The following is a 13,032-nucleotide window of genomic DNA, read 5'->3' on the forward strand; positions in this document are numbered from 1 at the left end:
CCCAAGTCAGGAGCCCGTAATTCAGTGGTTGTTGTTGGTTACTGTATATCCTATTTGTTTTTAGTTCATTGTTTTTGACATAAATCAGGCCATTACTTTTTTCGTTTGAATTGTTTTACATAAAAATTTGTCATTTCGGGGACTTTTATAGCTGACTATGTGGTATGGGTTTTGTTCATTGTCGAAGGCCATACAGTGACCTATAGTTGTTAACTTCTATGTCATTTGGTCCCTGGTGGGGAGTCATCTCATTGGCAATCATACCACATCTTCTTATTTCTATATTTTGTAGAATTTCAAACTGTTGAAATGATAATGAATAAAAAAATATATATATGATTTTTTTTTTAGATCTATACAAAATTTTTAATTGACATTTAAGTTAGAAGAAAGGATATGTACAAATCAAAATAGAAATGACACTTAACATTTAACGACAAAATAAATGTTAAACATGTACAATTATGACTTGTAGAGATAGTTTTTAATGGCTTCAAGTTAAAATGTTTTGAAAAAATGTGAGATCAATAAACATGATAAACTACATTTGTCTTTTTTTTCGTTCAATGTTTTGTTCCATTGATTTTCACACATATTTGTCAACTGCTCAATGAAATATATCACATTCCTTCAAAAAACATCCAATCAACCTCCCACTCCAATCAGTATTTACCTGATTGTAAGAGGGATGAATTTTCAATGGTGTCACTTTTTATGTTTTTATTTTTCACAAGTCTCTATTATCATTCTCAAGTGCAATGTTTATCATCACTCCATGCTCATAGAAATTTAATTAAAATCTGACCATAAATGGATCCAATATTACTTAGGACTGCATTAACATTTGTCCAGGACAGGTGTGAAAAATTTCATGTCCAAATTTTCCATTATGAACAAATCTTAATTAACATCAAATTTAATTAAATAATTAGGTGTGGTTTATTAACCCTATCATCATACAAATTACAAATCAGGAAAAAACATTCACTGCTTCTAAGAGGTTAAAAAGGTTCCTAATGCAACATAAATCTGGAAATTTCAAATTTATAAGAGACATGGTAGACATCAAATGCTACCACTAACAAGAATGAGAATTTATTTCAGAGGAAAACTGTTTAACCAAAATGCCTCACATTCAGAATTATGCAAAAGTTTAATGCTACCAGGCAACAATTGTGGGTAAAGTGCAATGAACAATAGCCTAATTAGATTGTTTTTTTTAATTCATTGCTTATTTTGTGTTTTAAGAATCTATCACAATACAAAAAGTTGTGGATTTCTTTAATTACTTGAACTTGACCATACCTGGTAAGTTTCTTTAAACAATCGCATTCAAATGCCTTATAAAGTTTTATTTGTAACCTATAACTGTCAAAAACTACTGCCTTATAAAGTTTTATTTGTAACCTATAACTGTGAAAACTACCCACCTCTGAGACTTGAGCTGAGAATGGTGTCACTGTACTGGTACTAACTGTACTTCCTGAATCACCAGAACCAGAACTGGAAGCTTCAGCAGAAGACGATACTGTAACCATGGAAGTGAAGGATTCAGAAGATGGAAGAGAGGCATTTTCTGAAAAAGCAGAATCTGTTTCACAAATATCGTGAGCATCAGAACATGATCCTCGTCGAGTAAGAAATTGGTCCGGTAATAATTCCAAATCACCATATGGTAAACTGTGTCTAAATGATAAACTTTGTGTAATTTCTGAGGCTAAAGCATCTAATTCTGATTGAGCTAAATCATTGCCACTATCCCGGTGTTCATCTTTGACGAGGCCCATGTTGTTCCTATCTAATTCATACTCTGTTGTGTTAAGTTGCATTTCCAGATCACATAATTCTCCAAGTATTGCATCGAAATTGACATCTTGATTTTCTGAAAAAAAGTAAACAACATATCTTATGTTAAAGCAGCTCGTAGAAAAGGACATTCAGCCATATTATCTAATTATGTAATTAAGGTAATACTCCCGTTTTACATAATCAAAATTGATCTTACATGAGAATTACTCCAAGAATTATTTTTTTTATTGTTTCTGCTGTAGCAATGAGAAACAAAAATACTGTGTAAGTTTTGGCTCAAGAAGTTTTTAAAATCAGACTGCGAATTAAGTAATTCTGTAAGATTATGCAAAGGAAAAAATTTAAGACCCTATAACCATGATAACAGCTTTTATCAATGCCACAAAAATTAATAAATAAGGGAACAGAAAGTCCATCATAAGATCCAACAACTGATAATATTGGAAGAGAAATATGCCGATTTTCACAACACATACAATTTTCTTGTCACTGTTCTATACAACAGATTTCCACTAGAAGTTAAACCTTCTATTCTGATCAAAGGCTTTGCCTCAAATGAGAACCTTATGGAAAATTAGTAAACTTAATTAGCCTATTGGCAAACTGAGAAACATTGGTTTTAATGAGGAGGAAAAGTAAAATGATTCTCTGCCAAAAACTGGCGTCTAATATGTCTGTTTGATAGATCAAATGATTCTGTCAGGGATATGTTAACCAGGTGTAAGATACATCAAATTTCTGATCATCTTAGCTTTTAAAAATTTGATGGTCAACTGAAATTTTGTTTCCTCCCCTTTTCCAATTTTTTCTTGGCAATTTCATCAGCTCAAATGAATAGCATCTTAAAACTTTCCTGTTTGAAAGAAATCTGCAAGTCAATTAAGTTCTGTGTTGTTGAGAGGAAAATGGATCAGACCTTTGACTTTAGAAGTTGCTACAGTTACATTTTCAGAGCCCAATTTTATATTATTCAATAAACTGATGTTTGTTTCTTATTTTTTTTTTTTCAAACCAGAAGCAAACCAACAGCTGTACCCATAGCTACCTTCCTGTAGTTAGGAGTACGTTTTGACCCTACTTTCCATTTTCATTTTCTTGTTAAAGTTAGTGATCCTCCTGTTTACAACATTAACATTAAAGGGTACAGATTTTACTGCAATAGTTACACATTTCAAAAATTTGTGTGTCTTCAGTGACTGATGCTCGAAACCAAAATATTTGAAAATCCAAAACCTTGTACAAATGTTGAAGAGCAGATATAACCAATAAGGACCAAAAGATCCACTGTGCAAGTTTTTAATTGTGTGTTTTTACAACATATGGTCTTGTTAAGTAAAGGGAGAGGTTTGTGCTCACAAAAACAATTTAACCCCACCACCTTTTGTGCCATAACCAAAGTCAGACTAACTTGATCATGTGTTGTTTGTTGTTGTATGTATTTGCTTGTTTGGAGGGGTCAGGTGTTAGTATTTGATATGGTTTGTTGTACTGTGCTGGGTTTTTTTTCACGTTTTCTGATATCCTGTTTGATGTATTATTGATATCTACTTGAATTCCATTACAGGGATTGCTATAATTAGACTTGGACACTAACCAAGAAAGATCTCTCATCTTCTGACAAAAGACTTTTGTCTGAGCTAATAGGTTAGTATCAACCAGGTGTTCATCTACCTTCTAAGATGGCAGGTAAATAAATACTTAGATAAGATCAAAGTAATATTTTCCAAACTTTCATTTTGTCTTGTAATATTCCATGCTTTTTCTGTTATACCTTGCATCTTAGACAGTAATATTGCACTTCCTCTATTCCTGTACAGATTTATTTCTATCAATCATATTAAAATACAGATCCTGTGTCCAAGCTTTGCTAACAAGGATCTGAAAATGCTCTGTTCTACTTACTGTTTCAAAGACCTTTCGAGATCCTCTAGTTTTGTCAGATTGATACACACCTTCAAAAATTTGAGGGCTGAAATGTCATTGGCTGATTTAATCATTCCTAGAACAGAAAGTACAACTGAGTGTTGTCAGATCCTTGTAAACAAAGCTTGGACACACGATCTGTATTTTAATCAGATTGTATTTCTATTTGGGGAGATAATTTTTTACTCATAGCTTTGGATTTTAAAACATACACTTTTCTGATTTGTGTTTTCTAAATTAGAATTGGGAGTAAACAGTAGCCAATGAAAAAAAGTGTTACATAAAAATTGTATTAGAATTTAAATTCAATTAAATCAACTTAAAAGTATGACAAGTGATAGGAAGAAAAAGTGGATACACAGGTACATGTATTATTTTCAAATGATATAATGTGCAATTGCACTATGCAATAATTGTGAAATCTTTAGCAGGTCTTTTTGAGTTTCATGGATAATCTTAGTTTGAGAACAATGATTTATGCTTCAATGATTTTAAACATAAACATTGTACATCTGCACTGTAATCAAGATGAGTCATTCAATCTAATGTCTTGAGCAAAAAGTGTTATGAAATTGATCAAGTTTGCAGAGAAACCACAAATGTAGTAGAAAATTAATGGTGCATCCCAGAAAACTGTTGCTATGACAAATTTCCACAAATGCTTGTATTTTTGATTGATTTTTAGGTAAAGTGACTGAGATCAATGCAAGTCTGGCGTCATTGAGGCCATCTAGTCACAGAGATGTTTATATTGATGATTTAATCATTGAGTGACATTTTCTTGAATTTTTGCGGATGAAAAGGAAGTGAAATAGTATTGTGGTCAGCTATGTTTAGTACTGATTATATGTTTCCCCTATATTTTACACTTATTCTATATATACAATTTCTGTAAATATAGACATATTATAATCCATTTCCAAAATATGGATGCATGTAGCTATGGGTATCAGTATACTTGAAAGACAGAACAACTATCAGTTGCAATTCTTTAACTCAATTAAAACTACTGTTTTCTAAAGTATATATATCTTTACAAATATTATGCCAAATATGAATATTTACATGGTTCACATGAGTTTCCACTCTTTTTTTTTCTTCAATTATATGTCTACACATAACAGTAATATATAGATCTCTTGAAAAAAGTTAGGAATCTTGGAACATCTATGTTTCACTTTTTTGCCAGTTGAAATTAACATTCCATTGTATGATATATGAACAAAGAGTTGAAGCATACTAAAATAATTATCCCCAATTCTTGTCATTATTGTATGTCTAGGTCATGAGTTATACACTGGTTAAATTAAGTGTGTCAAGTAGATCAATTTCCATTTCCTAAATATGTTTATTTCAATAACCATTTTCTACAGTCTGCACTAACTAAATATAGCTCAAAGTTATTTGCTTTATTTTTGCATTGAATTATGTATTATTTTAAAATATTGTGCAGATCTGTGTTTTAGTTTTAGTGACACTAGAAGCATTCTTGACCTTGCAGTAAGGTGAGAGTTTTGAAGGTCATTGTTGAAGACCTTGAAGACAAGTGTCAATAGGAAGAAACACAATAAAGGAGCTGTTCTTTTTATATATAAGTTATTTCCTACTTTTTCACAAAATTTCAGTTTTAAAGGGGCATTAGCTGTCAAATTCATGATCACCTATTTGACTTAAAATCTCATATTTGATTCATAACATACTAAAATGTAAATCCAAATTACAAAAAGTCCAAATAAAACAATTAACATTGCATGGACTAGATATAATGTAATAGCATTTTGTGCATATTTTAGACTAAACGATATCTAATTAACCATCAAGATTACCTCTGTAGACGGCCAATTGACATTCAAACCAGATTTAAACATAATAAGGTGGATCACTTGCTTCACTTTTCAATGATGACATTCTTTTCTTTTTAATAACTGAACATGCTTAGGGCATGCATAACCCATCTTCAGCTTAAGATCAAGTAAGAGAGTCATGAATACAGGTTCAACTGATATTGAATTATTCACTTGCAAGTCAATAATACATTTGCGATGTTTTCGATCTTATTTTGACCAAATTGAACCAAACTGACTGCTAATAGCAAAATACTATTGCATTTTTCCTCTTTTAAAACTGTTTGGGACAAAGAAATCTTATTTCACTTTTTTGTCTAAATGGCAGCTTAGGCTCCTTCAAAGACAAACAACCCTTATTCATTATTCCTGATCTAAGAAGAGCAAGAATAAGATATTTCTTGCTGCATGACACCTGCTGTATGTAAATATATATATTTATATCACATGAATGTTTGTACAAAAATGTAGTTCAAGAGAATACAAACCATCAGAATTAAGAAAAGAGAAGCGAAAACTCTCCATGGCCATTTTAGGTGTCACAATTGTTTTGTTTCTACGTCGTACTGTATCTGTCCCATCGGAATCCAAATCCTGAAATAAGATAATATTTATTTCAGTTATACATATACATAACTTATGATAAAAATTACAATATAGTTATAAATCTAGATATCAGTTTTCATTTGCCTATAATTAAATTTTTGGGGGAAAGGTTTGTTTTTGTTTGTTTTTAAGGGTGTACCAGAGCTAGAGACATTTCCATAATGTCATGTATGCTACTGCCATTCTCAATGTATCTTAATAAACAGCATATCACTTCAAACCATTTGTTTCATGGCTATAAATTATTTTGTTCTACCCTAATTCTTCTATTTTGCAAGTATGCAAAATACATAATCCCTAATCAATCAAGCAGTCATATAACTATATGATTCAATCTAAACAGCCATCCACTTACAGATCAATCATACCAGCAAACAAAACTTTGTATATAGATATAATTGAGAAACCAGCAGCTATACAATGAAGGATGACCAAGTCAACTCTAGGCCAAGGTTGTGCCGAGTCTCAAAGTATCATCTTAAAGCTGCTGCTAATTTCAAGCTATTCAACATTGTTAAGTTTTATGGATTTATGCAAGTTTTAAGATGACCATGAGTTGATAATTAAACAGCATCTGAATATAAACATAAAACAATAAATCAACCCAATGAAAAGTTGGATACTATTTTAAGGCTGAGTGGTTTGATTAGAATCCTAATTTTATATCTTTAATTACATGCTTCAATACATTTTTTCAAATAGCCATGACTGACACTAAATATTAATCATTCAGAGAGATTATGATTGTCAAAGACCAAAAAAAATCATATTTAAAGATTATCCAAAGTTGTACAGCAATTATTTCCAGTAATAATTTATATACATAGATTACAAACTACAGCAAGAAATATGTAAATTTTTTGTTGGAAGATTTGTTATCTGCTATTTCAGTAGCTTGGTGGCTTTTACATTTTGAATGAATTGTTTTGATTAAACAAAACAGGAAACCTTACCAAAATACCAGTTTAATAACATATATATGGTAATTTTGAGTAAAAATAGCCAACGATGACAGAAATAGTTCATATTATGAACAAACCTATATATGCATACATACATAATATATATAAACAATCCTTACAAACATACTACAAGACAAAATTCTGCAGAAAAGCCTAAAACAACACTATCAGATTTAACATTGGACATACCAAAGTTTATCAAAGATTAAGTGCTTCTTAACCTTCAAAAGAATTTCTTATCTGTAGGAATTTCAAAAACTGTTTCCAGTAATGTCACATGGACTTTCTGTCTACCAATCAGGCTAAAATAAATTTTAACTGTGCATTTTATATCACCCAATCTGACTGAATTTTGTTGGTAATTGCACTTTTGCAGTGCACTGTTAAACCATGAAACCCAAAATCTTTTCTTTGCCATAGAATAACCTCCCTCTTTTGACAATATTGTAGGAAACACATTACATATATTTCTTTTAGTCTTATTCTGACTAACTTTATTATCAAAAGAATAATTTTGTCATGAACTGAGTCAATACAGAATTCTTACATTTATGACAATGGGAAAGAAAACCGGGGAACTCCACAAAATACCATATTCATTCTGTGAATTTATACAGTCCCCTCCTAGTTATCAGTACAATTTGTTTTAAACTGTTTATTGTAATAAAATGAGATAAATCAGTTTCATTTTTCGTTTTCACATTGCATTTTTTATTAAACATAATGAGGTTATTTCAACCTAGTATCCTATATAGTCTGCCCTAGATTTCCGTTCAATATTGTCTAATTTTATAGAGACCTATAAGGCAAGGAAGTATTATCTACTGAGACATCAAATCATTAGTTTTCATTGGAATAGATCAGGACCTCTCATTATATAACGTCTACATTCTCATCCATAAAGACAATACAATTATTTCTTACAGAGACATATACTAATGTATGGTTTGGTATTTATTACGCTATTCAGATAAAATATAGATCCAATACTTAGTCTAATGGCACCAGAAAGTTTTTCTGAGACAATCTGTGTTACATGTAATTGTATTATAGCATAGAGTCGATTTAAATGACTAAATATCCAGTCTTAACTTATTAAAAGGTAAAGGCAATATGTGATACATGAAATAGTATTACAGTAAGAGCCTTGTAAAGATATGTTATAATCACAATCTAGAGACAGAGAATATCTCATATATAAAGTCAGACTGTTGAATAGATTTAAACATAACCTGATGCATTTACTGTCTACTCATGTCATAAAGTTTCTATACTTATGGCTGCTTATGATAATTATTTCAAATTTTCTTCAACAACTTGAATGAAAATGCATAAGATTCAAACTTTTCAATATGGAAGTCTAAACTTTTTAACATTTCTTCACTTTTACCACTAAATGTTAGGTGTCACTTTTATACAAAGTAACTAATTTTACACTAGTCCCCAAATTTCAAGAAGTCCCGGACTTTGCAAGGTTTGTTATCTCATTTTTTTTTTTAAATGCCTTGTTACCTTATACCATCACTCTCTGGAAACAATGTACAACTGTTCCACTGGAAGTTTCCATGATGCTCATCCCTATGCATCATAGCTATCATGGATAACCAACTTCCAAAAAATGACTGGAAAAATAACATTGCAACAATACCAAATAATTTACCCTACTTTCAATTTATTTTTTTCTTATTCTTATTGACAAATTCTACTATTTATTCTTATATCTATTCAATTACAGATATTGATGACATTATATTACTTGTTTTTATTATCATAAATAACCTACAATCAATCAAAAAAAAGTGGTAACACCCAGAGGTTTATTGACCTGATCTGGCTGTTTAGTAAACCCTATATCAGCCCCATGACTGATGAAATAAAACATTCTCCTAAGAACCCTTGGAGCTCTGTCTTATCTGATTGAAGCCAGCATCAATTAATTGAACTGCCAACACAAGAGAAACACTGACCATATAGTTTAAAATTTTTGAATCTATATTTTCCAGATAACGAACAAAGAAGAAAAAAAACATCATGTAATTTCTAAATTTTTAAATTTACAAAATCATCCAAAATCTCTTTTGTAAGATTTAAAAATTGTTGCAAGTAGTTAGGTTTATTTCTATGCATTTTTTTTAAATATATTGGAAGCATTAAATATTGTATTTTTTACTATTTTGAATTTGACTTCATAAAAAGTGCACAAAAATAACTATCTTACCTTAATCTATGAAATCTCATGTTTTTTAATATCACTGAACTCTTAATTTCTCCTGTATTAAAACCAGCTTCCTGACCCTGAGGGTAAGAGTAATCACATCACAAGTATAGCACACCTACTACACAGGACAGGGTGTCAAAACACATTTTAATCTTGTTAGAAAACATCCATGTACCTCCAGGCCATAATATGGACAATTACCACTTCATAATGTTTATACTTACTGATCATTTCCTTATCAATTTACATAAGAAAATAGTATTAGGCCAAGTCAAATGATTTTTAAGCTATATAAAGCATTTTCAAATCTTAAAATTTTACAGATAATCTTTTGCATTTTTCATATAGCTCCTCACTTATTGTATCTTTGACTAATATTTGGGTATGAGTGTTCCTGATGAAGACAGATCCAGAAATGTGCTTCAGGTGCACAGAATTTATAAAGAACTATTTTCAGTTTCTAGAATGGCAACATAAATTCAATTTATGGTGTTTTTAAACCAAATTGCATATAAAGATAGTAGCTTATTAGCAAATCTGTTTCAATGTATTTCTTGCTTCCATGCATTATAAGTGCTGATCATCTTGGTACTAAACCCCAAGTCAGTTGTTAGCCAAAAAAAGGCTATAGTTTTAAAGTTTTAAGTGTTTAATTACATATCAGCACTCATTTGGTTTTTGTATGCAAAAACAAAATTTAATTTCAAAAATCAATACTTTAATAATGGTAAAATATATTCAAATTTGAAGTTTATGAATTTTAAACAACTTGGGACAACATTCATCCCTTTCTATTGTAAGAAACTAAAATTTCAGATGATTAAAAGAGGTACACTTCCGATTCACTTGATATATTTCATTAGCAGACAGGCCTGACTTGTACAAGATCAAATGAAAATTGGAAACGGTCAAACCTTGTCTCCCATTAGAATATTTCTTGTCCAACGAAAGGTCTGTCTTTGTGATAGGAAATTATCAATAGTTATAGAAATCGATGTCTTTTATAAAGTCAAAGTGTTTATGCACACATATCACCTGTAAAAGGTTGTGTATTTGCCTAGACATGATATTTCTAAGTGCTAAGTTTTTTGCTTTGTTTTAAACAGTGTAGGATGCCAACTTCACAAATAATTCAGATACTGGAGTCTATACAAAAAACATTTTGAAGGCTGATAATTTTCTAAGTAGTAGTATGTAGGTGCAATGTTCAACCTGAAACATAACCAAAACATTAGGTTGACCTTAGACTGTCATACAAATATTCTGTCAAATATTACATAAATCACATCATGGATTTACAGATATGTAAAACTTTGATTGAATACATGAATATGCAATAATTGCTAGTCTGTTCATTGTATACTTCTTTCTAAATTTTATGGTGAAGTAGTATTATTTACATTCCATCGTCATGAGCAATATTTTTCATAACTTTTCTGTAATGAAAAATTCCAAAAGTGTGCATGCAGCATTTTGTTTTATTTATATATTATTGTGTATACAGTTAGAATTTAGTTGCAGTTTACAATTTTTTAAGCTGTTTTCTGTGCTTGTTTGTTACAAAAAGTCCAATTACAGTTTTAATATCTCAAGGATATAGAACTGTAAAATAATGCAGACTGGGAGAAGAGACAGCTAATACTGACTGCTACTGTCATGTAATGGTGTGTCGAAAAGGTAAGAAGTTTTGCAGTAAAAAAGAGTCACCCATGTCCCGTTCCAGGAACAATTGCTGGTTTTTTAACATGTAAAGAGTATAGCATTCTCCATATAAATGATTTGGGTTTATTTACCTAGAAAGATCAGACAAGGATGCACATCTATACATCCAACAAAGCCAGAGACATCTCCAGCAGTGTGTCACCTATAAGAGCCAAAGACTTCTCTAGCAGTGTGTCACCCATAAGAGCCAGAGACATCTCCAGCAATGTGTCACCCATAAGAGCCAGAGACATCTCCAGCAGTGTGTCACCCATAAGAGCCAGAAACATCTCTGGCAGTGTGTCACCCATAAGAGCCAGAGACATCTCCTGCAGTGTGTCACCTATAAGAGCCAGAGACATCTCCAGCAGTGTGTCACCCATAAGAGCCAGAAACATCTCTGGCAGTGTGTCACCCATAAGAGCCAGAGACATCTCCAGCAGTGTGTCACCCATAAGAGCCAGAGACATCTCCAGCAGTGTGTCACCCATAAGAGCCAGAGACATCTCCAGCAGTGTGTCACCCATAAGAGCCAGAGACATCTCCAGCAGTGTGTCACCCATAAGAGCCAGAGACATCTCCAGCAGTGTGTCACCCATAAGAGCCAGAGACATCTCCAGCAGTGTGTCACCCATAAGAGCCAGAGACATCTCCAGCAATGTGTCACCCATAAGAGCCAGAGACATCTCTGGCAGTGTGTCACCCATAAGAGCCAGAGACATCTCTGGCAGTGTGTCACCCATAAGAGCCAGAGACATCTCTGGCAGTGTGTCACCCATAAGAGCCAGAGACATCTCCAGCAGTGTGTCACCCATAAGAGCCAGAGACATCTCTGGCAGTGTGTCACCCATAAGAGCCAGAGACATCTCCAGCAGTGTGTCACCCATAAGAGCATTGTATCTAATACAGGTTGTCAGAAAAGATAGCCATCATAGCAAACTTTTATCTAAGTTGGATCTTATCATATATCACAGTTGTTTTCTATTTGGTGTTTGGTTGATATAATAAGTCTAACGTTTTATTTTTGTCATGTTTTATAGACTTATCCCTTTTTGAATTTACTTTGGAGTTCAGTATTTTTGTTAATACTTTTTTATCACATAAACTCTTATACAGTGACCTGTTAACAGATCACATCTTTTCCCTTTGATCTTTATGGATAGTTGTCTCATTGGCAATCATGCCTCACCTCTTCATTTTCATACTTTTTTTTAGTAACTCAGAACATTTATGGGCAACTAATTTATAATCCAGTCAGCTCAATAAAAAGTCAACCTCAAAACTGAAACCTAAAAGCTAGCCTTTAAGAAAGTATCTAGTTCAAGCAGAGATGTCAAAGTGATTCAGTTCAAATCACAATGACAAAACTAGTAAAAATGTTACATTTTATACCATCACTCAGGGGCCTTTAACTAACTCATTTATAATTAGTGAAATATAGTGAAATTCATAAAATTACTTTATTTATCAGACCTCCTGGTAATCTTCTTTAAAGTTATGTTTCATCCTATAAAGACCCAGGTATTAACTAACTTGGTTACAGTGACCTTTTTATTGTTCAAAAGACCATATAGTATTTTGTATTCATGTAAAACATTAACAGTTTGGTTATTTTAAATCATGCTGACTAAAGACCAAGAAACAGCTTAATTTCACAGGAAAACAAGAAAAATGCTCGTTTCTGGCCCCTAATTCCTAAACATTTAGGACAATAATCCCCAACATCATTCCCAACCTTCCTTTTGTGGTATGGAACCTTGTGGTACAATTTCATAGAGATCCATACACTTATTCTCAAGTTATTGTCTGGAAACCAAATGTCTTCAGATGACAATGATAACAACGTCATAATATTATACAACTGCAAAATTTGCGATTGGTCATATAAAATTGATACAACAAACTTGACTCCTCTTAGCTTTAGACAGCTGAAGCCAATATCACTTTGAACCCACAAGAGAGAATATTT

The 13,032-nt window shown here is 31.9% G+C and overlaps 1 protein-coding gene across 7 annotated transcripts in view; it reads right to left on the reverse strand.

Moving 5' to 3' along the window:
- LOC127730584 (ras-associated and pleckstrin homology domains-containing protein 1-like) overlaps positions 1-13,032 on the reverse strand; it is a 99,338-nt gene that overhangs the window by 25,604 nt on the left and 60,702 nt on the right. For 6 of the 7 annotated variants that reach the window (XM_052239038.1, XM_052239037.1, XM_052239039.1 and 3 more), the window contains 2 exons: positions 6,065-6,170; positions 1,431-1,882 (listed from right to left, as the gene is read on the reverse strand). In XM_052239038.1, the coding sequence (XP_052094998.1) occupies positions 1,431-1,882; positions 6,065-6,170 (558 nt within the window). Of the gene's footprint in view, positions 1-1,430; positions 1,883-2,285; positions 2,355-6,064; positions 6,171-13,032 lie in introns of those variants that run through there. The other variant, XM_052239042.1, reaches the window with a different exon arrangement.

The sequence above is a fragment of the Mytilus californianus genome, unplaced genomic scaffold (assembly GCF_021869535.1).
Source record: "Mytilus californianus isolate M0D057914Y unplaced genomic scaffold, xbMytCali1.0.p SCAF_2, whole genome shotgun sequence".
Classification (NCBI taxonomy): domain Eukaryota; kingdom Metazoa; phylum Mollusca; class Bivalvia; order Mytilida; family Mytilidae; genus Mytilus; species Mytilus californianus.